The sequence below is a fragment of the Pelodiscus sinensis genome, chromosome 1, assembly GCF_052426305.1.
Source record: "Pelodiscus sinensis isolate ZL-2025 chromosome 1, ASM5242630v1, whole genome shotgun sequence".
NCBI lineage: Eukaryota > Metazoa > Chordata > Testudines > Trionychidae > Pelodiscus > Pelodiscus sinensis.
The window spans coordinates 40,651,328-40,673,785 of record NC_143052.1 but is presented as its reverse complement, the minus strand read 5'-3'; the positions used below and the strand labels follow the sequence as shown (position 1 = coordinate 40,673,785).

General features: G+C 43.5%; 1 protein-coding gene across 3 annotated transcripts in view; it reads right to left on the bottom strand.

Annotated features, from left to right (window-relative positions):
- Window positions 1-202: 202 nt before the first annotated feature.
- The window catches only part of GRM8 (glutamate metabotropic receptor 8), a 507,705-nt gene continuing 485,449 nt past the window's right edge, over window positions 203-22,458 (bottom strand). For 2 of the 3 annotated variants that reach the window (XM_014573390.4, XM_014573388.4), the window contains 2 exons: window positions 16,611-16,912; window positions 203-768 (listed from right to left, as the gene is read on the bottom strand). In XM_014573390.4, coding sequence (XP_014428876.1) covers window positions 16,616-16,912 — 297 coding nt within the window. In that variant the 3' untranslated portion in view covers window positions 203-768; window positions 16,611-16,615. The remainder of the gene's footprint in view (window positions 769-16,610; window positions 16,913-22,458) is intronic. The other variant, XM_075928359.2, reaches the window with a different exon arrangement.

Here is a 22,458-nt window from a genome sequence, read left to right as displayed (position 1 = left end):
ATCTCGGCGAGTACATCCACACACACACACATACAGGCACCCCCATCAACATGCTTATACATTACACAGCATTCCTCTGACACCATTATTATTTTTTTTATTTATACCCCCCTTACTTCACATTCTAAACAAACAATAGACAATACTGTCAGGACTTAAAATATTATTTTTTCTTCCTTAAAACTACAACGAAACAAGTCTGAACATTTGCAAAACATTCCTTTATTATTAGAAATAAATTATTTTGTATAAAAATTTGCATGCGGCAATCATTGCATTTCTTTTAGCACAACCCAGGACTTCAATTCAGTCAGTCATCACAAGAAACAAACTCATCTTCTTATACAAGTTGAACAATGTGGGACAGGAATGGAATTCTCACAATCACAAAAAAGTACTTACAAGTATAACATCAGACATGGTTTATTTCAACAGCATTTTTTTCACAAGCTAACATTTGTTTTCCTTTTGTGATTTGCTTCCTTTTGTGAGTAAACAGTTCTGAAGTTTGTCCGTCAGTATGAATGGTATAAAACTGAACTTTTCCCTTCCCCACCCCTCCTGGTTTTGGCTTGTGGTTAATCTTTGTCCAGTAAAAGACTGATTATAGATTTGATTGTAGTCTACTGCTCTTTCCAAGACCGAGGTTTTGGTGGTAGTAAATTCATTGTTTATTTTCACAATACTTCAGGTCTTCAGGTGCATTTAATTTCCCTGCTCAGTTTGCATGATTGCTGTAGCTGACATATGTTGTCTTGGTAGAGGAAGCTGCAAAGCAACCACAACAAAAAATTCAAATTTTGGAATCAACATAAAGCACTTTGTGAACCAATGAAATTCATTTATTGTTTACTCAGCTTTCAGCTGTATAATCAACTTCACCAAGGTCCCAACTGAAGAAACAAATTTTTAACTTTAAGCATACTCTTAAGTGTTTTTCTGAGTAGCTTGCTGGAAACAGAACCCAAATAATGTGCTTTGATTCATTTTATCACTGTGTGGTTTACAGGGTAACATGATGGCCAGTGGGTAAGAAAAAGGCACCCACCTCTTTATTCCCTATTTGATAAATTCCATATCTCTTGCTGGCTCGTTGCGTGCATTTTTTCTAAATCTAATATGTGGAAGCTTGGTATTAATGTTTTATTTGGCTAATTTAGAAAACAAAAGAGCAAAATGCTGTAAATTCCTTTTCAAATGTGGGGCTTGAGTCACTCTCCAGTTGCCACTGACTAAGGCCAACTAGGCATCGACTAGGAGGAAGTTACAGGAATACAAGACATCCACAACTCCTGTTACATGAGGGGAAATGGGACAAAGATGGCTGATGCAGCCCTGAAATTGGGCAATGCTGGATGGGGATGGTATGTGACCAGCATGCTCGAGACCCTCCAACATAGAACATCTGTCCTCCAGGAAGTGTCCATATTCTTACTAGAAAGCCCAAGCTGTATGTGAAAGTTCTCCTTCAGTTGTGGTATTTTCTAGGCAGATTAGCAGCATCGACATCACCCCTCTTTCTTAAAAGTGAATTTCCTCTTGAGGCATAAATTCTCCTGCTTGTTTGGAAAGGTGCAATATGTGAAATGAGTCAGCTCCTGGTTTATTGTTAAAGTATAATGGTGACAGTCACTCAACCTAAATACAGGAGTGGGTATTTTTATATAACAGACATGGTTCCTTAGTATTGTTGGAGAGTTTGGGCCCAGTTCTCCATTACGTTGTTCAGACAGAGTGAGCAAGCTGGCTTCAAAAAGCCACAAGCAGCTCCCCGACCCCACCTGCATGGACCCAGCAGAATTTAGAGCAGTAGGGTCTCAATTCTATCTTCTACCACTGTTAGAAGATCTGTGGGCATCAGATTCAGAGTAGGTCAGCTCCACTATACCCATTTCTGTTCCTAGCCTGCCTCTCATATACTCCATTTACACTAGTGGTGGAGATAGCTGGCAACACAAAAATAACTTAGTGCCCTGCAAATTTCTATACACACACCAATTTAAATCATGAGTAATGGCACTGATGTCATGACTCCATAAGACTGCAATTCTGCAAAGACTAAGTAGTCCCCATGAGTAGTCCCACTTTCTTCAGCTGGATGTCTCTCATGCTTAATGTTAAGTCATTCAGGATCAAATCTAAATCTATAACCAGCGTAAAGCTGGTGTGAGATCAGAATCAAGGCTAAAGAAGCATCAGTCAAGCTTTTTCTGTTTTTTTTTAGTACAATCCTTTGCTAGATAGGACAGGATGAGACTCCTCTGATGTTTTTAATGTAGTTGAATTAGGAAAATAATTAGGGCTGTCAAATGACCCATGTTAATGCCTGTGATTAACTCAGGACAGGATTAATGAGTTAAAAAAATTAATGCAGGCATTAATGCTGTGCAGCCTTTTTGAAGTACTGCTCCCCCACTTCAAAGGGGCAGCGCAAGTGGAGCTGGGGATCTGTTGGAGTCCCCAGCTGATCCCCAGCTCCGCATTGCAAAGCCCCTTTGAAGTGCTGCTCTGGCACTTCAAAGAGGCTTTACAACAGGGAAGCCGGGGATCAGTCCCCAGCTGATCCCCGGCTCCTAGTGTGCTACCCCTTTGAAGTGCTGTTTTGGTGCTTTAAAGGTGCACCACATTAGGAGCTGGGATCAGCTGGAGTTCCCAGCTGATCCCTGGCTCCGCTGTTGCAAAGCCCCTTTGACGTGTCAGAGCGGCACTTCAAAGGGGCTTTTCAATGCAGAGCTGGAGATCAGCTGGGGACTCCAACTGATCCCCAGCTCCACTTGCGCTGCTCCTTTAAAGTGTCGCTCTGGCGCCTTACAGGGGCAGTGCTGCATGGAGCCTGGGGCCAGCTGACCCTGGGCTCCATGCAGCACTGCCCTGTTGAAATGCCACCGTGGCATTTCAAAGGGGAGTTGAATGCGATTAATTACACAGTTAATCACTATTAAATTTTTTAATCACTTGACAGCTCTAAAAATAATTCTTGACATGGTCTAAACCTGACCTACGAATCTGACGGTGATGCGGGAGGAACAGAAATACAGAAACACAGAAACACAATCTTTTCTTGCCTATCCCATAGTCCCACTACATCATGCATAGAACTGCATTATTGTGAGATCAGTAGGTAGATATAAATAATGAAATGTGCTATGTAAAGTTCATGTTTGTGTTTAGCTTTCTAGGGAATGTGACTTTAATCCTGCAGATGCAGCTTTGGAAGACACCAGGGAACCAGCCCACTGAAATTCAAATCTGATTTCACTTTCTTTCCATTAGGATCTGGGGATGCATAATCATGAGAACACACACATCAAAGAAACTGTCAAACAGCTCGTTGTTTATCATCACACATACAGGTGCCCCCAGTTTTGGAGTTTGAGAAGTGTGACGTCCGGGAAGGTTTGGATCTGAGAAAATGAATGTGAATTCTCAGTTCAGTGAAAACTGGTAAATTGTGTTGCTTACAAAAATAAGAGACTGGTGTCAGTCCCACTTCACAAGAAAGCTATTCTGAACAGGTGCTGGGCTTGGCTCTCTTAGAACACTGCATGCCCACCGACAAGGATGGAGGTACAGGGGGCAATTGTTCTGGGGCCCAAAGATTCAAAGGGGCCTGGAGCTTCCATCTAATGCTACTGTGGCAGCAGTGGAGGTCAGAGGCCTGGGCCCCTGTGAATTGCTGCTGGAGCTCTGCAGCACAGTTCCCCACTGCTCTGAGGGCTTGGGGGGAGGGCGTACCATAGTTAGAGCGGTGCTAAGGGCTTACTACCCCTTCCAGGGACATGGAACTGCCCTTCCATGCCTTGCCCCAGGGCCTACAATGGCTGTTGGTCCCAGTGGGACTATGCCTAAGATGCAGAGTACTTATTCCCACCAGGGAATAGCCCTGCTCCTGGAGTACCCAGGACTCTTTAAGCAAGTTTAGCTAAATTCATGTTTTTCAGAACTCATGGGATGTGAGACTCCTTTGTGAGTTCTCTCTCACGCTCCCATGGTGCGACTGTTGAGGCAGACTGCTGCCACTCTGCTGTGCATTCTCCCAACTGGGAATACAACAGGGTTGCTGAAACTGGACCAGTTGCTTTAGAACATAAAGGGATTTTTCTCCCAGTAAAAGTATGAGTAAATAAAGCACACATATGCAAATAAGGCAGATTCCTTTTTGTTTGTGTGTGGGAAACTAACTAATGCTGAATTATCTGCCATGCTGAATAAATTGCTTTGATTAATCTAAATGCAGGACAATGTAGCACTTTAAAGACTAACAAGATGGTTTATTAGATGATGAGCTTTCGTGGGCCAGACCCACTTCCTCAGATCAAATAGTGGAAGAAAGTAGTCACAACCATATATACCAAAGGATACAATTAAAAAAAATGAACAAATATGAAAAGGACAAATCACATTGCAGAACAGAAGGGGGATGCGGGGGGGGGGGGCGGGGGGTGGGAAGGGGGAGGAAGGAAGGTAAGTGTCTGTGAATTGCTGATATTAAAGGTAGGGAGAGTGGGATGTTTGTGAGTTAATGGTATTACAGGTGATAATTGGAGAAACTGTCTTGGTCATGGGTGAGAAAGTTCAAATTCTTGTTAAGTCCTTGTTGGCAAGTGTCGAATTTTAACATGAATGACAGTCATTCATGTTAAAATTCGACACTTGCCAACAAGAACTTAACAAGAATTTGAACTTTCTCACCCATTACCAAGACAGTTTCCCCAATTATCACCTGTAATACCATTAACTCACAAACATCCCACTCTCCCTACCTTTAATATCAGCAATTCACAGACACTTACCTTCCTTCCTCCCCCTTCCCCCCCCCCCCCCCGCATCCCCCTTCTGTTCTGCAATGTGATTTGTCCTTTTCATATTTGTTCATTTTTTTAATTGTATCCTTTGGTATATATGGTTGTGACTACTTTCTTCCACTATTTGATCTGAGGAAGTGGGTCTGGCCCACGAAAGCTCATCATCTAATAAACCATCTTGTTAGTCTTTAAAGTGCTACATTGTCCTGCATTTTGCTTCAACTACCCAAGACTAACACGGCTACATTTCTATCACTTGATTAATCTAGTTTGTGATGAGTCAAGGAGTAGAAAGTAAAAATCAATAAGCAGGTGTTTTCCTTACAGTAAGACTTCAAAAATAAAATCAGATTTATTCCAAAGTATTTCCATGAAAGGTTTATGTAGTAGCTCACAGTTTGATAACTTTAATCCCTCAGATAGACTGGAAAAATCAAACCAGCAACATAGTCAGCTTTTCTCCTTTTATTTGATAAATACCGTATATATCTATATAGTTTATGATAATGATCCTGCAGCTCTTGTTTGGGAATTAAGAGTCTCAATAGCTAATTTCTTGGTCTTTAAGACTTTGAATATTTCAGAGTTGTAACATGTACCACACTCAGCAAGCTTATCTGGCAGGGAGGACAGCAAACTTGACTCAGCATGCTCCTGGAATTTGCCTTTTCAAGGTCCATTTACTACTCTGCTCTTGGAATGAGACAATAGAAGTAAACCAAAACAAAAGGATTTAGAGTTGTAGAGAAACATTGTCATGGAATATCCTGTACATATTTAAAGTATGTGACATAGTTGGTTCTTCGATAGGCCTACTTGCACGTTTTTTTCTCTTCACTTCATGAGCTAGACAGCTGTATAATTTGTTTGACAATGTTAAATGAGGCCATCCTCAACCAGAGGGTACGTCTAGACTACCGCATTTTGTCGACAAAGAGCGTCCAGAACTCCGTAGTCTGGACGCAGTGTTACAGGCAATAACACTTTCTGTTGACAGAACTCTGTCGACAGAAGGTGTTTTGCCTCGTAAAATGAGGTATACCAGCGTCGACAAAACCGCGGAGTTCTGTCGACGTTATGTCGATAGAACTCCGTGGTAGTGTAGACGCTGGTATTGTTTTGTCGACAAAAGTCCACTTTTGTCGACAAAACTAGGTAGTCTAGACATACCCTAAGAGAGACTTGTGTTTCAGTGGAGTTGAAATGAAGCTGGGAAGTGGGAATGGAGAGTCTAGGAGGCCTTAGGTGGGAGATTAAAGGACTTCTAGATTCCTAACTTCTACTTCCTGATTTACTGAGGTATGTTTGGAGGAAATCTCCCAATGACACGTATGAATCCCATTGTTCCTTCCATATGAGCCACAGGACCTGCCTAAACACAAAAGCAGAGGAATTATAAATTGTGGGGTGGTATTTGGACCTCATGAGCCAATCTGGTCCTTAGGAGTCGTAGTAAATCAGAGCGCAGAGTCCAATGGTATGTCTTCAATTTGAGCTGGGGGTGTGATTTCCATCCGGAGGAGACATACTAGCTGTGGTGGAGCTAGCATGCTAAAAATATGGTGTAGGAATGGTGACACAAGTGGCAAAGGGGCTAACCATGCCAGGTTTGTACCTGTCTGAGACCCTAGACACATACATGGGCAACTAGCTTGTGATGCTGTGGCTACACTGTAGCGTTAGAGTGCCAGCTCCATCAGTGCTAGTATATGTCTCTTCAGACTGGGAATTTCATCCTCAGCTCAGTGTGGAGACATATCCTTAGAAGCTAGGTGAATAGTTAGTCAGGGTGGCTCGCCTCTCCCACTGCTCCAGTTAAAGTGCAGACATACCCTACACTGAATAGCCATTGTGCTACTTTGGCCTTTCTTTATGGTCATACATTGTAAATATGAAATAATTTTACGGCTTCCACATTATCTTCATTCCAGGCTAATACCACACTGAAGGCAATCATTCCCCACTCTTCATTAAGGGCATAAACCTGCAACGTGCTGGGGTGCATAATACATTTGAGGCAGTGCTCAGGACCTAGCAGAATTTGACCCTCTGATTCCATGTGGCAACCAACTCTCTAAGGGTATGTCTACACTACCCCGCTAGTTCGAACTAGCGGGGTAATGTATGCATACCGCACTTGCTAATGAAGCCTGGGATTTGAATTTCCCGGGCTTCATTAGCATAAGCAGGGAGCCACCATTTTTAAATCCCCGCTGCTTCGAACCCCGTGCAGCGCGGCTACACGGGGCTCGAACTAGGTAGTTCGGACTACGGTGCCTATTCCGAACTACCGGTACACCTCGTTTCACGAGGAGTAACGGTAGTTCGGAATAGGAACCTAGTCCGAACTACCTAGTTCGAGCCCCGTGTAGCCGCGCTGCACGGGGTTCGAAGCAGCGGGGATTTAAAAATGGCGGCTCCCCGCTTATGCTAATGAAGCCCGGGAAATTCAAATACCGGGCTTCATTAGCAAGTGCGGCATGCATACATTACCCTCCTAGTTCGAACTGGGAGGGTAGTGTAGACATACCCTAAGTGCCATTCAAAGTGGAGCTAGTATATCTCAGTGCAGAAACTCTGTATGGCCAGCTCGTGAAATTAGAGCACTGAAAACAGCAAAGCACAGGGTGATGACTAGGGCTCTGGGCTTGTCACAGAGGCTGCAGATTTTGCAACCCCCCTGCGATTTCCGTGACTTCTGCAGCCAGCCACTCGGGTGGCCACTCATCCAGGGCAGTTACTGCCCCACCCGGAGGCCTTTCCCCCATGGATGCTGGAGCATCTCTGGCCCTCAAGTAGGGTTGTTAACCCTCCAGGATTTTCCTGGACCCTCCAGAAACTAAAGATGGCTCTTTAATTAAAGACTGTATCATGTGATGAAACCTTCAGGAATATATCCAACCTAATTTGGCAACCTTGGGTTCTCCAGCAGTTGTCCCCCAGATCTCTCCTCTGTAGATGGTGTCACAAGCCTTCCAGAGCTACTCCCAGCAGCTGGTGCCATGGGTTCCCCCCCTGCAGTACATGGGCTCCCCTTAAGATCCAATCAGGAATATTTATGCTATAAGTCATACATATGTCATGGGCCATGTTTTTCGTTTCTTGCCTGTGATCTATCCATGACTTTCACTAAAAATATCCATGATTAATTTGTAGCCTCAGTGCTTCAGGGCCTTGATCCTGCATGCTTGCCCATGTGTGTCAGTCCCTTGTCTCCTTTGGAATTCCCTGGGTGCAGAGATGTGCCCACATGAAATACCTTGGAGTCACCAACCCATCGATCGTGAACCACTGTAAATCTTGAAGCTCCTGCCAGTCAATCCCAATCCTAGGTAAACTGCCTTTGCGTGGGCCCACAATGGAACCAGGCAGCGGTACTCTCCGCAGCCTGTTCAGGGAAGAGGGGTGAGACAGCTCTGGGCTGCCTGGTAAGCACTGCAGCAATGGCGACTCCCTCCTTCTTGCCCCTCTCCTCCTGGGGCCACACACAGGGGGTGCTTGAGCTCAACCAGCCAGCATTTTCAGGAGCAGCATGGGGCCAGGAAGATGCAGGTTTTCTGAACCCTACAGCACTGGAATGCTAGGTACTTTATATTAATGCTGGAGTGCTGCACAGCTCACTCCAGGCAGGACTGAGGACTGGAGAAGGTGCACACCATGGTATGGACAGTATTGAGGGCAGGCCCCCAGCCCTGCCCCTTCCTCCTGAGGCCTTGCCTCTTCCAGGGTGCAGAGCAGGCCTCTCTGCCCTGCCTTGCCCAGGGTGAGGTTGTCAGCCACACTAGGAGGAATGAGGGATGCTAGCTCTGGAAGAGAGTTTGGGTGCAGGAGAGAGCTGCAGGCTGAGGCAAACTCCCCCCCAGAGCTTGTACTCCTTACTCCTGCTATCCAAAACCCTTCCCCAGCCTGAAGCTCTCACCTGAACCCAAATTCCCTCCTAGAACCTGCACCTCTCACTCTTTTCCTGTACCCAAACCCCTGGACCAGCAAGACAAAAGTGATGGGCAGGGCTTTGGGGAAGAGTTATGGTAGATTCTGGATTGCCCTTAAAAGTGATCTTGGGTGCAAAAAGGTTGGAGACCATTAATGTAAAGTCATCTGTGTGTGAAACAAATTGTAAAACCAACATCTAGGGGTGCACATTTTCCATCCTCTGCGTGGAAATAAGGAACAACAGTATGCTAATACTAGCATGAGTTCAGAGATATGGAAGTGCTTTGTATCAGAAATGTATGACATCTACATTTTTGTTATTCCTCCTGCAATGAGGTTTAACAGGTAGTTCGAACTAGGGCTTTATTTCGAACGCCTGTTTCACTACTGCGTGTAGATGCGGGCAGGTACTTCAGGCTTGTAAATTACAAAAAATGGCACTTGGCCGGGAAGATGCAAATCAAATGCGGGATATTTAAATCCTGGGCTTGATGTGAAATTCCGAATGCCTACATTTGCAGCCCTAGTTCAAATTAGGCTGCAAGTGCAGACATACCCTTAGATTCTGAATGTTTTTAACTCTTTTGAAAGGTAAAATGTAGTCAGACCATTGATATGTGTCCAAATCTTAATGACAACTATAAAGTTGTCTGTGCGGATATATATTTGCTTACAAGATTCGTAGTATAGAGGAATTAATTTACACGTGTGGTTAGCAATGAGAACCACTGTATTATTTGGAAATAAATGTAAAACCTATCTTTTAATTAAAACCATGACAAAGAGGATCAGCAGTGATGGCAACTGAGAGTTACTACTACCAACTGTGGGAGAAGATTCTTATATGAGCCGTGTAGAGGGTTTGGATTGGCACAGTATGTTTAATGCCAGCCCAAAAGAAGCTGAACTAGAAGACTGCTTGTCCTGCCCTGGGTGAGAGTGACATGGAAGCTGCAACAGAAATAGTTTAAACTTCTAGGTCAGGGGTGGGCAATAAAAAAACAGCAGCCAACAAGGTTAGTCCCTGGCAGGCTGCCACCGTTATGTTTACCTGCACCTCCACAGGTATCAGAGGATCACAGCTCTGGTAGCTGCAAATCACTGTTTGTGGCCAATGTGAGTGGTGGGAAGTGTTGCGGACAGGGATGCCACTTCCTGCCACTCACATTGGCCATGAATGGTGGCAATTCATAGTCAACCAGAGATGAGATCCTTTGATACCTGTATCAGAGGGGTAGCCGTGTTAGTCTGAATTTGCAAAAGCGACGAGGAGTCCTGTGGCACCTTATAGACTAACTGAAGTGTAGGAGCATAAGCTTTCGTGGGCAAAGACCCACTTCGTCAGATGCATGTAGTGGAAATTTCCAGAGGCAGGAATAAATATGCAGGCCAGGATCAGGCTGGAGATGACCAGGTGGATCCAATCAAGGAGGATGAGGCCCACTTCTAGCAGCTGATCTGGAGGTGTGAATTCCAAGAGAGCAGAAGCTGTTTTTGTAGTTAGCGAGCCATTCACAGTCTTTGTTTAATCCAGAGTTGATTGTGTCAAACTTAAAGATGAACTGTAGCTCAGCAGTTTCTCTTTGAAGTCTGGTCCTGAAGTTTTTTTGCTGCAGGATGGCTACTTTTAGATCTGCAATTGTGTGTCCAGGAAGATTGAAGTGTTCCCCTACAGGTTTTTGTATGTTGCCATTCCTAATATCAGATCTGTGTCCATTGATTCTTTTACGTAGGGACTGTCCTGTTTGGCCGATGTATATAGCAGTGGGGCATTGTTGGCACATGATGGCATATATTACGTTGGTGGATGTGCAGGAGAATGTACCAGTGACAGTATGGCTGATCTGGTTAGGTCCTGTGATGGTGTTGCTGGTGTATATATGTGGGCAGAGTTGGCACCGAGGTTTGTTGCAAGGATTGGTTCCTGAGTTCGAGTTATTATGGTGCGGTGTGTAGTTGCTGGTGAGAATATGCTTCAGGTTGGCGGGTTGTCTGTGGGCAAGGACCGGCCTACCTCCCAAGGCCTGTGAAAGCGAGGGATCATTGTCCAGGATGGGCTGAAGATCACTAATGATGCGTTGGAGAGGTTTTAGCTGGGGACTGTAGGTGATGGCCAGTGGTGTTCTGTTGGTTTCTTTCTTGGGCTTGTCCCGTAGCAGGAGGCTTCTGGGTACACGTCTGGCTCTGTCAATCTGTCTCCTCACTTCCTCGTGTGGGTATCGCAGTTTACAGAATGCTTGTTGAAGGTCTTGTAGGTGTAGGTCTCTGTCTGAGGGGTTGGAGCATATGCGGTTGTACCTCAGTGCTTGGCTGTAAACAATGGATCGTGTGGTGTGTCCGGGATGGAAACTGGAGGCATGCAGGTAAGTATAGCGGTCGGTAGGTTTTCGGTATAGGGTGGTATTGATATGACCGTCACTTATTTGTATCGTGGTGTCCAGGAAATGGACCTCTCATGTAGATTGGTCCATGCTGAGGTTGATGGTGGGGTGGAAGCTGTTGAAATCATAGTGAAATTCTTCCAGAGTCTCCTTCCCATGGGTCCAGATGATGAAGATGTCATCGATGTAGCGTAGGTAGAGAAAGGGTGTAAGTGGACGAGAGCTGAGGAAGCGTTGTTCCAGGTCAGCCATAAAAAAGTTGGCGTATTGTGGGGCCATGCGGGTGCCCATAGCAGTGCCACTGGTCTGGAGGTATATGTTGTCACCAAATCTGAAATAGTTGTGTGTGAGGATAAATTCACAGAGTTCAGCCACCAGTTGTGCTGTGGCATCAGGAATACTGTTCCTGACAGCTTGTACTCCATCTGCATGTGGGATGTTTGTGTAGAGAGCCTCTACATCCATGGTGGCTAGGATGGTGTTTTCTGGAAGATCACCTATGCATTGTAGTTTTCTCAGGAAATCCGTAGTGTCACGAAGGTAACTGGGAGTGCTGGTGGCGTAGGGTCTGAGCAGAGAGTACACATAGCCAGACAGTCCTTCAGTAAGAGTGCCAATGCCCGAGATGATGGGGCGTCTGGGATTTCCAGGTTTGTGGATCTTGGGTAATAGATAGAACAACCCTGGTCGGGGCTCTAAAGGTGTGTCGATTTGTTCCTGTGTTTGTTTAGGGAGTGTCCTGAGCAGATGGTGCAGTTTCTTAGTATATTCCTTAGTGGGATCTGAGGAAAGTGGCCTGTAGAATTTGGTATTGGAGAGTTGTCTGGCAGCCTCCTTTAGGTAGTCAGGCCAGTTCATGATGACAACAGCACCTCCTTTGTCAGCCTCTTTGATTATAATGTCAGAATTGTTCCGGAGGCTGTGGATGGCATTGCGTTCTGCACGACTGAGGTTACCAGGCAAGCGATGCTGTTTTTCCACAATTTCTGCCTGTGCACGTCGGCGGAAGCATTCTATGTAGAGGTCCAGACTGCCATTTCGGCCCTCAGGAGGAGTCCATGTGGAGTTCTTCTTCTTCTGCTGTTGGTGGGAAGGTATCTGTGTGTCAGTGCACTGTTCAGTGTCGTGTTGGAAGTATTCCTGCACGTGCATTCTCCTGTACATCCACCAACATAATATATGCCATCATGTGCCAACAATGCCCCACTGCTATATACATCGGCCAAACAGTACAGTCCCTACGTAAAAGAATCAATGGACACAAATCTGATATTAGGAATGGCAACATACAAAAGCCTGTAGGGGAACACTTCAATCTTCCTGGACACACAATTGCAGATCTAAAAGTAGCCATCCTGCAGCAAAAAAACTTCAGGACCAGACTTCAAAGAGAAACTGCTGAGCTACAGTTCATCTTTAAGTTTGACACAATCAACTCTGGATTAAACAAAGACTGTGAATGGCTTGCTAACTACAAAAGCAGCTTCTGTTCTCTTGGAATTCACACCTCCAGATCAGCTGCTAGAAGTGGGCCTCATCCTCCTTGATTGGATCCACCTGGTCATCTCCAGCCTGATCCTGGCCTGCATATTTATTCCTGCCTCTGGAAATTTCCACTACATGCATCTGACGAAGTGGGTCTTTGCCCACGAAAGCTTATGCTCCTACACTTCAGTTAGTCTATAAGGTGCCACAGGACTCCTCGTCGCTTTTGCAGATTCAGACTAACACGGCTACCCCTCTGATATATATTTTTGGTCAGTCTCTGAAGTGCTACAGGACCAATGTTGTTTTTTAAGTTTTTTTTTTTTAGTTAGGGTACGTCTACACAGCAGCGTTATTTCAAAATAATTAGAGTTATTTTGAAATAACTTAGTCCACATCTCCACAGCAGGCAGTTATTTCAAAATAATGTGGAAATACTGTCAGGCTGGAGGACTTTTTACTCTGACTCCTGTAACCCACATTGTACCTGGAGTAAGCGAAGTCAGAAGTTGCGTGCTTTATTTTGAAATAAGTACTAGGGTAGATGTTCTCAGTTTCAAAATAATCTATTTCAAAATAAGCTACACAATTGACATAGCTCAATTTGTGTAGCTTATTTTGAGTTAAGCCCTTCTGAGTAGGTGCACCCTTACAGACTAACACGGCTACCCTTCTCAGACTTTCTGACCACACACTGACATTCACTCTGGTCTGCCTGCTCACTCACTATAGGTGACTGATCAGGCACACTTGGTCCCTGCTTTGGACCAGATCTTACAGACCCTGTGAAAAAAACACTTTTCCTTCGACTTCCCTTACTCTTCGTGGAAGCAGGACTCCCAGCATTGACTGGAGCACCCCTTTCACTTTGAATAAGACGTCTTACCTATACCCACTAATTTGAACCCTGGAAGATCAACAGCGGCAGCTTCAATCTTCCTCTATAGTGTAGACATACACTTCCTGTCTTCATTTTTGCAATGTGAGTGACACTCTGCTTTTCTCTAGTTAAGACTTACATGCTGGAATTATCTAATAGCAATTTGAGACTCGGTAACAGGTGTCAGTTCAAAGAGACACTTTTCTGTATTTTGGGGGGTATTACGGCTGATCAAGGGGAAAGGATTTATTTTCATGTGTCTTTCACTATAGCCTCAACAACTTTTTGACAACAATTATTTTGGCAGAAAAAAGGAAAGCTAATACAATCTAACATGTATTGTACATTTTTTGAAAACCTAATAGCCCCATCTTTTAGCCAATCCAGATCAATTACATGAGACTAACTCTCTAGAATTTTGAGATTTTTTTTAAATACTTGCCTATTGAGCATAAAGGCACATAGATCAAAGTCTCAAAGAGATGTACTACTCAGGCACTTGGAAACTATATGTGTATGCTAGTGTTAAATCAGGTTTAGAATACAGTAAACAGATACTTCCCTGTGTGTGTCACACTGCTGGAGAAAGCAGACTTGCTTCCAGTAGCAGCTATTTTCATGAATTATGCATAGTCATAGTTAAAAGAATACCAGACCCAGCATCCCTTAATTAAGTACAGTTGATAAATCTCAGATACACAGGACTTTCTTACCATCTCTCTCTGCACCCCACTGTGGAACTATACTTGACCTTGTTCTCTGATGTTGATCATTTTGCCAACTCAGCAAGGAAATTCTCTTTCTCCCCGCTCCCTTTCTATTTTCTTTTGGAGACTTCTGAGGAAGTGTAAAAGATGTAGGGTTTTTCATATTTACACTCTGACATCTGATCTGCTGGGAATTTCATCATTAATTCTTTGTTCTCTGTTATATGTAGTTGTATGAATCCAAAGGGCAGTGACTACATTTCTCTACTGGATAGTTACGGACTTTTGAATGGCCATAAACTTTACAGGTAAATCACTGATAATTTGTACTCGGTATCCTCCAACAAATGAGTTATTGAATAAATCTAAGATCCTTATATAGCCTTTACACTGTAGCTCACACTGCCAAACTTTGATTATTATTAGGGGAAGTTGCATGTGGAAGGAGTACAAACCTCAGGATTCACAATCCCACCGACACTGGTTTGTTTGAATGCAGCTAAGCAAAATATTATTATTATTCCATTTTCCTTCAACTTCAGGAGTAATAACAATTCATAAAATTCTAGAGAACTCATTTTCAGCATAAATAGGAGACATTTGCCTATAACCATAATAGGAACTACCATTTCACTGAGGGTATGTCTAGACTGCATCCCTCTGTTGGCAGAGGGATGCAGATTAGGTAGGTCGACATTGCAAATGAGGCAGGGATTTAAAAATTCCATGCCTACTTTGCATAATAATGGCCACTGCGTTTTGACGACTCAGCACTTTGTTAGCAAAAAGCGGCAGTGTAGAGGGGGATCTGTCGAGAAAGAAAGCTTTTTTTGACAGATCCTGTAAACCTTCTTGCAGGAGGCATAAGGGATCTGTTGAAAAAGGCTTTCTTTCTTGACAGATCCCCCTCTAGACTGCCGCTTTTTGCTGACAAAGTGCTGAGTCAGCAAAACGGGGTGGCCATTTTTGTGCAAATTAGGCATGGGATATTTAAAACCCTGCCTCGTTTGCAATGTCGACCTACATAATCTGCATCCCTCAGCCGGCCGACAGAGGGATGCAGTCTAGACATACCCTGAGAATCTAACTGCAACATAGAAACTTATGTTCTATTACCATTGTATTTGGAAGAGGGGAATCTTTGGCCTCATTCAAATAAATAAATAAATGTATATTGTTTTTTCAAGGACAATTTTTTAGGTTTTATTACTAGAGTGAAGAAAAAAAGATTTTTCAATTTGCTAGTAATTCCAAAAAATTAAATAAAACAATATTTCAGTTGAACCAACAAATAAAATTTTGGTGAATGAAAAAGTAAAATATTTTGGGGGGGGCTGAATGAAACATTTTGTTTTGATAAAATTTAAATGTTTCACTTCAGTGTTGACCATTTTACATGTTTTTAATTATTTTACAAAACAATTAAAGGAAATGCTCAAATGAAAAGTCATTTCATACTAAAAAACTCCAAAATGTTTTATTTAAAAATGTTAAAATTAAATAGTCTGATTTTTTGGGTATTTTTTGAACTTCCAAAACAATATTGGTAAATCCAATATGAATTTACTAAATGTTTTGGTGTCACTGAATCTGTGATTATCGCTGAAAAAGGCCTACTATAGAAAATAGTCACTCAGCTCTATTTATGTTACACTACTGTCCAGAAGTTATAAACATTTGTCAATTCCAGTGAGATGTGCCAGGATTCAAAGACCTTCCAGATATGGAAAATATTCTCTTCCTACTTCTAGCCTTTTGTAATTCTAAAAATATAGGGTCAAATCTATATGTGCATGAGCACCTAGAATATATATACTTACGTTACATTTTTGCAAACTTAAAAATGGATCCACTACTGTTTGTACAAAATGAGGAACTACAGCAAAAGTTTGGGCAATGGCACCATGTGGTACTTTTATTCCCAAAAGTCTTCATGAGGTAGAGGTAGCCCTTTTAGAGCTATTAAAAAATCATAAGACATGCACAAGATATACAAAAATTTCTAATAGAGAGTAGAAGATTAAGGAAGGAATATTTTCCCTGTAATATAGCTGTATTTAAAAAATAATGTGGAATGCAAAGCCATAATTTTCAAAAGTCTTTTAAACTCTGGCTTTCAGTTAAAATGGTTTTCCTAAATATTGCCCAATAATTGTCAATACATAATGAGATAGCAGAGTAAAACAAAGCAGCAAATTAATGCTAGCTAGACCAGATCATTTTACAAGATATTGGTTTTCCAAAAAGTGTTTATATTTTTAATCACCACTTCTGACCCACAAAAAAGATTTGCATGTAGGCAAACTGTTGTTATTCATGTGCTAAAGGTACTTGAATTCTGACACAACTCTATATCTATTCAGTACAAGCAAAGAAAATAATAATATTTACAATGAAGAATGCATTTTTGCAAACGTACATCTATTAGGAAGTGCTCCCACTCTTGACCATGGGAAAGTCTACAGATGACTTACTGTTGGTGTCAAGACTTTCACACAATTCAGTTTTGACCTCGCCATTTGGTCTGTCATTTCCTTTTTGGATCAGTTTGCTTTGCATTGTGGCAGCTGTCACAACAGCCTTGAAACTCCTCTTCCGCTTTTGAACATTCTGCTCTGGATGAAAAATGATTATATAAACCTTGGGCATGTAGAGCATGCCCAAAGATACTGAAGCACTTAAACTCATGGAAACAGTGAGTGTTGTTGTCTGGATGTACATCTGGGGGAGAAAAAAACAACATAAAATCAATGTTTGTAGACTAATAGAAAATAGGCAAATGCAGTAATTACATACTAACTGAACATGGAAATGGTACCATGTGATCACTTGACTGTTTACATTAGGATGCATGATTCAGATTGTCTTTAATTATAGTCAGGTGTTCTTTTTCTTCCACTAAAGAGTTAGGGATGGAAGTAGCCAATGCTTATTAAGGTCCATTCCCTTAAAAATATACCTCTGTGCCACCTACATTTTCCGATTACAAACATATGTGTTTGTGTAGGGATCATATACAACAAGGCTGACAACAAGGTTAGCTTTGTATCGTCTACTCTAATAAACAGAAGTTTCTAGAATAACATGCCATTCACTGATGCACCAGTGCATGCAATACTGTTCTACTGGCAACATGCTTAACACAAAATCTAATGAGAAACATTTGATTTACTGTTTGACTCCGGTGCCTGGAAGAAAATGAGTTTCTCCACAGTGAAACTTGGCTATCACTTCTTTTAACATTTGTATGTTAGCATTGAATTTTAATCACGCTATTATGTGGCACATGAAAATACTCTGATAAGCTCTAGACTTTGCAAATAGGAAATCGGAATGTAATGTCTCCTAGGAAGCAATGTGAAATAGACTTCTATCCCCTATAGACAAACAGGGAGAATTGTTGTCTCAAAGGGAGTGTTCTATCACTTATTACTGAAAACCAAGCGCTTTTGATCTTTCCCTGCCCACACAGAAGAAAAGGTGATTTGGCTCCATGGCAATAAGCACAAAATGCAAATATTATATTTAAAATAACTCATTAGCAATACTGATTATGGTTTTGTTCAACATTTACTTCTCACGGGAGGATTTTATATTATGATACACGAATTTTGCAGACAGTTCTCCGTGGCTTCCTCCAATTTCTCCTGGCATGGCAATACTTATCATTTTACTGGAAGGGACATTGAGCCCACTCCACAGAACAGAATAAAACCTACTCCCCCCTCCTGACAGAGCTTCACCAACAGTTAACCTCAGTGTGTTTACAGCATAGTGAATATCAGCATGAGATACTGTACTCAGAATCTGTCAATAATGTCAACCCCCAGATCAACCATTTTCATTATAGCCAGTGTCCTCAGTAAATCAGCCCTTAGCAGAAAACTAAAGATATAATAAACTGGCCTAGAATAGCCCAAACAGTAGCACATTTTGAATTTTTTTCGGTTCATGAACAAAGTTTTGCTATTAGCTTCTTTACCCTTGGAGACCACAGAGAGTGCTGTCACTTAAAGAAAGCACCATTAGATGAAAAGTGTAACAGATGCGCTTAAGTGGTGTGAAGTCACACCATGGGGACACTCCAGAAATCATCCATAATTCTATATATAATGTGCCAAATCTCACCCAAAAGCCAACAGTGCCCTGAACAATTTACCACTTGGGCAGAGATCTAGCACTTTTTTAAACCTGACAACACTAAATGCAAAGGTGTCACTCTTCATGGCATTGTCTGCATGAAATTGTCAGCATATTCCATCCAGAGGACTTTACATTTTCTTACTGGAAGTGGTCTGAAGCACTTACTTCATTTAAATAATACATCGCTAGAATAGCCCCAAAAGTAGAAAAATCCAAACCGTGTGCTCACACCAGTACTATGCTGATTTTGATCCATTTATTCTGGACTTACATTGATGTAAAAAAAGTCGAGTTTGGCTCACAGACATCCTTAAGATTTGTCCTGGAAACTACATATGATTAAAGCAATAAAGGTTTCTCCAGTCTTGTATGAAAATCTGTTTGCATGAAATGCACTTTTTACATGCAAATGGTGTCAATGCCTGTTAGCTGCTTTAAATAATGAATATAATGTGAAGAAAAGCATATTGCAGACAACTTTTTTGCCAATAGAACCATTCAGCAGCTAATATTTGTTAGTCCCTTAAGATTCTATTTATTTGGTGCAACTAGCGTGCCCAGTGTTTTACCTACTCAGAGGGAGGCAAGAGATTGAATTCATTGTTGGATAAGTTTCATTCCACTGAGGGCACAATTTAAGTCCAAATCATTATAATTTACATTTTGATTATATAACTACCTTATACTACTTAGACACAACCACGAAATGTAAAAGAGGAAGCTCAGGATGAAATGTCTGTCAGGTAGCCATTTTCTTTCCCGAGTTCCCAAATATATAGTGTAGGTGCTCAGGCTTCACCTTCAAAAAGCTATGCCTGTCATCCTCCCATTCCTCCACAACTTTCAGAGGGAAATGTTTACCTCAGGGCCCCGATTTTCTTTTCTTGAATGCTGGTGAAGGGCCAGATTAAATCTACCCATGTATTATTACTTAAAACTGCAGCTTTAGAAAGCACAGTAAAATATAAAATATGTTAAACTTAATTTTACATTCTGAGATAGTTTGTTGTTGATTCATCCAAAGCTTAACTGAAGTAACTATTATTAAGATTAATTCAAAACTGAGCTTCGTCTATGGATTGAAATCATGCAGTTTGTGGTTCCATGTCATTTGTATGTGTAATTAAATGAAACTTGGCTCCTTTCACTGAGTTTTACTGTAAAGCTCTACATTTATTCCAGCCTAAAACACAAAGGCTGTGTCTAGACTGCATCCCTTTTCCGTAAAAGGGATGCAAATTAGACACATCGCAATTGCAAATGAAGCAGAGATTTAAATCCCCCCCGCTTCATTTGCATAAAAATATCTGCCGCTTTTTCGCGCCTCGGACCTTTGCCGGAAAAAAGCGCCAGTCTAGATGCAGATCTTTCGGAAAATAAAGCCTTTTCTGAAAGATCCCTTATTCCTTATTTTAAGAGGTGCTCTGAACTGCTGGAGTGAGGTCCCCTAGAGAAGGGGTGATGGTGGTGGGGATGGTAGAAGACCCCACCCCGCGAGGTTTTTCAGTTCTGCCTTCACAAAGTCCTGATGGGGGATGGGTCAAGTTGGACTTGCTCTTGGTGTGTGATGGGGAAGGAGGGCGTTGGGCTCGGGGGCTCCCAAGGACCCTGGCAGCCTGTGAATCTTTGCTTGTCTCCTTCTGCAGGTGGTGTGGGCCATCAACACCATTCTGCTGTGCAAAGTCATCCACTTGGGCAAAGTGAACCCCAACATTGACGGATTTGCCGACTTGGGCTTCCCCAACTGATGTGGGGGGCTATTGACAGCACCCATATCCTCATCTGGGCTCCTGACCACAAGGCATCTGAATACATTAACCAGAAGAGATACTTTTTGATGGTCCTGCAGGCCCTCATCAGCGACCTTGGACAGTTCATGGAAATCTACGTCAGGTGGTTAGGGAAGGCATATGATGTACATCTCTCAGAATTCAACCAGAAGCTGCACGCCGGCACCTTTTCCCCAGACCATATCATCAGGGTCAGGGACGTGGATATGCCAAGCTATATGGTAGGCAACGCAACCTACCCTCTGCTTCCCTGGCCCATGAAGCCCTACAGTGGACACTTTGACCCCGCCAAGGAACATTTTGATGCCAGACTCAGCAGGGCCTGGATTGTTGAGGCCACCTTCTCCAGTCCTGCCAATCTATGGAGCACTGCATGGCTTTCAGGGCAGTGATAGCTCCCTCTGCAGGGCCTCATGGGCCCTCCAGCACTGATGGGTCATGCAAGGTTGGGAGGACAGCACGGGAGGTATTGATCACTTCCCTCTCACAGCTGATCCAGCTGTGCAGAACAAAGACAAGGGCAGTCATCACAGGAGATACAGTGTATAAAACCTAGCCCTCATCTCTGAGCTGAAACTGAAAGGTCACGAGTCAGACGAAGGTGATATGCTTCAAGAAAGGCCATCTGTGAAAATCTTTTTCCTGCAGGGACACAGATGTTCTGGGGGGAATCTCACAACCCCCACGTCCCAGGGACAAGCAGGCATGGGAAGGTGCCATACAGACCAGGAGCTTGCAGGTGGGAGGGGAGCCATGGGGTGGCTGGGCTTCCCTCCATGCCGCACACACCAGGTCTAGAAGTAGTGATGACCCACAGGTAAAGGGGGGAGAGTGTTGTGGGGAGGTTGACCTTGCTGCGCTGTCCCAGGAGTGAATGCTACCCTGAGAGTGCGGGCATGTCCATGTGCCGTGTGCGGCACTGCTCTATGTGTGTGTGTTTCTATGTACCCAGCATCCTTCTTGTGGTGAGAGGGTGTCCCACCCTGGTGTTGGTAGAAAGGCAGGCCTCTTCAGACTCCCTGTGAGCCAGAGCACAAGGGTCCTCTTTTGCTTCCTCCTGGTGCTATGTGCCCGTGACTGGTGCTCCATGTGCACCCACGTGCACAGGCTGCGTGATCCCAGTCTGTGAAGGCTGAGTAAGGAGCACACAGCAGCCCCTCACTGCCCGCACATGTATGTCTAGGGAAAGTAATGGCACTCACCTGAGGGGCCTTTCCTGGCTTCGGATGATGCCTAGAAGACATTCTGGGATGGGGGGGTACCAGCTCTAGGGTGCACATGACTTCCTGGCTGGCAGGCATTGAGCTGGTCCTGGCCTTGTCTGGCTCCTCCTCATCCTCAGCAGCTCTGCCCCCTGGGAAGGTGATAATGGACGTCTCCAGCCCTGAGTCCAAATGGTGGGCAGAGGGACTGACCCATCTCCAAGGACACGGTAGAGTGTAATATGTGTGTAATATGGGCAGGCCTGTGATGCATCCCCGGAGCAGGAGTTATGCTCCCTGGCCTTCGCATAGGCCTGCGTAAGTTCTTTAACTTTCATGCGTACCTGCTCCTGGATGCGAATGTGTCCCTTGGCAGCCAGGCTATCGGCCATCCAGCCATAGACAACTACATTCCTGCATCTGCTGTGGAGATCCTGGAGGTTTGCCTCCTCTCCCCAGATCTCAATGAGGTCCAGAATCTCCTCACCAGACCAGGAAGGTGCATGCCTCTTCCATCCCTGGTCAGGTGCACGCCTCTTCCATCTTCCTTGCAGCTGTGGAGGGCTCAGTGGGAGCAATGGGGTCACTCATGGTGGCAGAAAGTCCTGGTTTGGCAGCTGCTGTGTGGCTTAGGGCAGTCAGGGTCTGTCGTGAGCCACACACTATTTGTCCTGAGGCTGCAGCTTTAAGGGCTTCAGGTGAAGGGAAGCTATAGAGTTCTGATGAATGTAGACAGAGTGGCCAGCAGGGCACCTGTGGGATTTCCTGGCGGCCTCTTATTTCAAAATAACTCCATCTGCCCTGTCTCTACATGCTCTATTCCAAAATAGCTATTGGTGTTACTCCTCCTACAATGAGGTCAACATTATTTTGAAATAACGGGCTTGCTGTGTAAGCGCTCACAAAGTTATTTTGGAATAACATCCATTATTCCGAAATAACGCTGCTGTGTAGACGTGCCCTTAGAGAAGGGCCCAAACCAAAATAAAAACACTCCCCAGATTGGGAGAGATGTGGATGCAAACTTCATTAACTGGGCCCATCTTTGCTCATATCAAACATCTCTACAGTACTTCATAACCCAATCAGCCCAATTCTACAAACAGCAAAGAACACATAGACATGAGAAAAG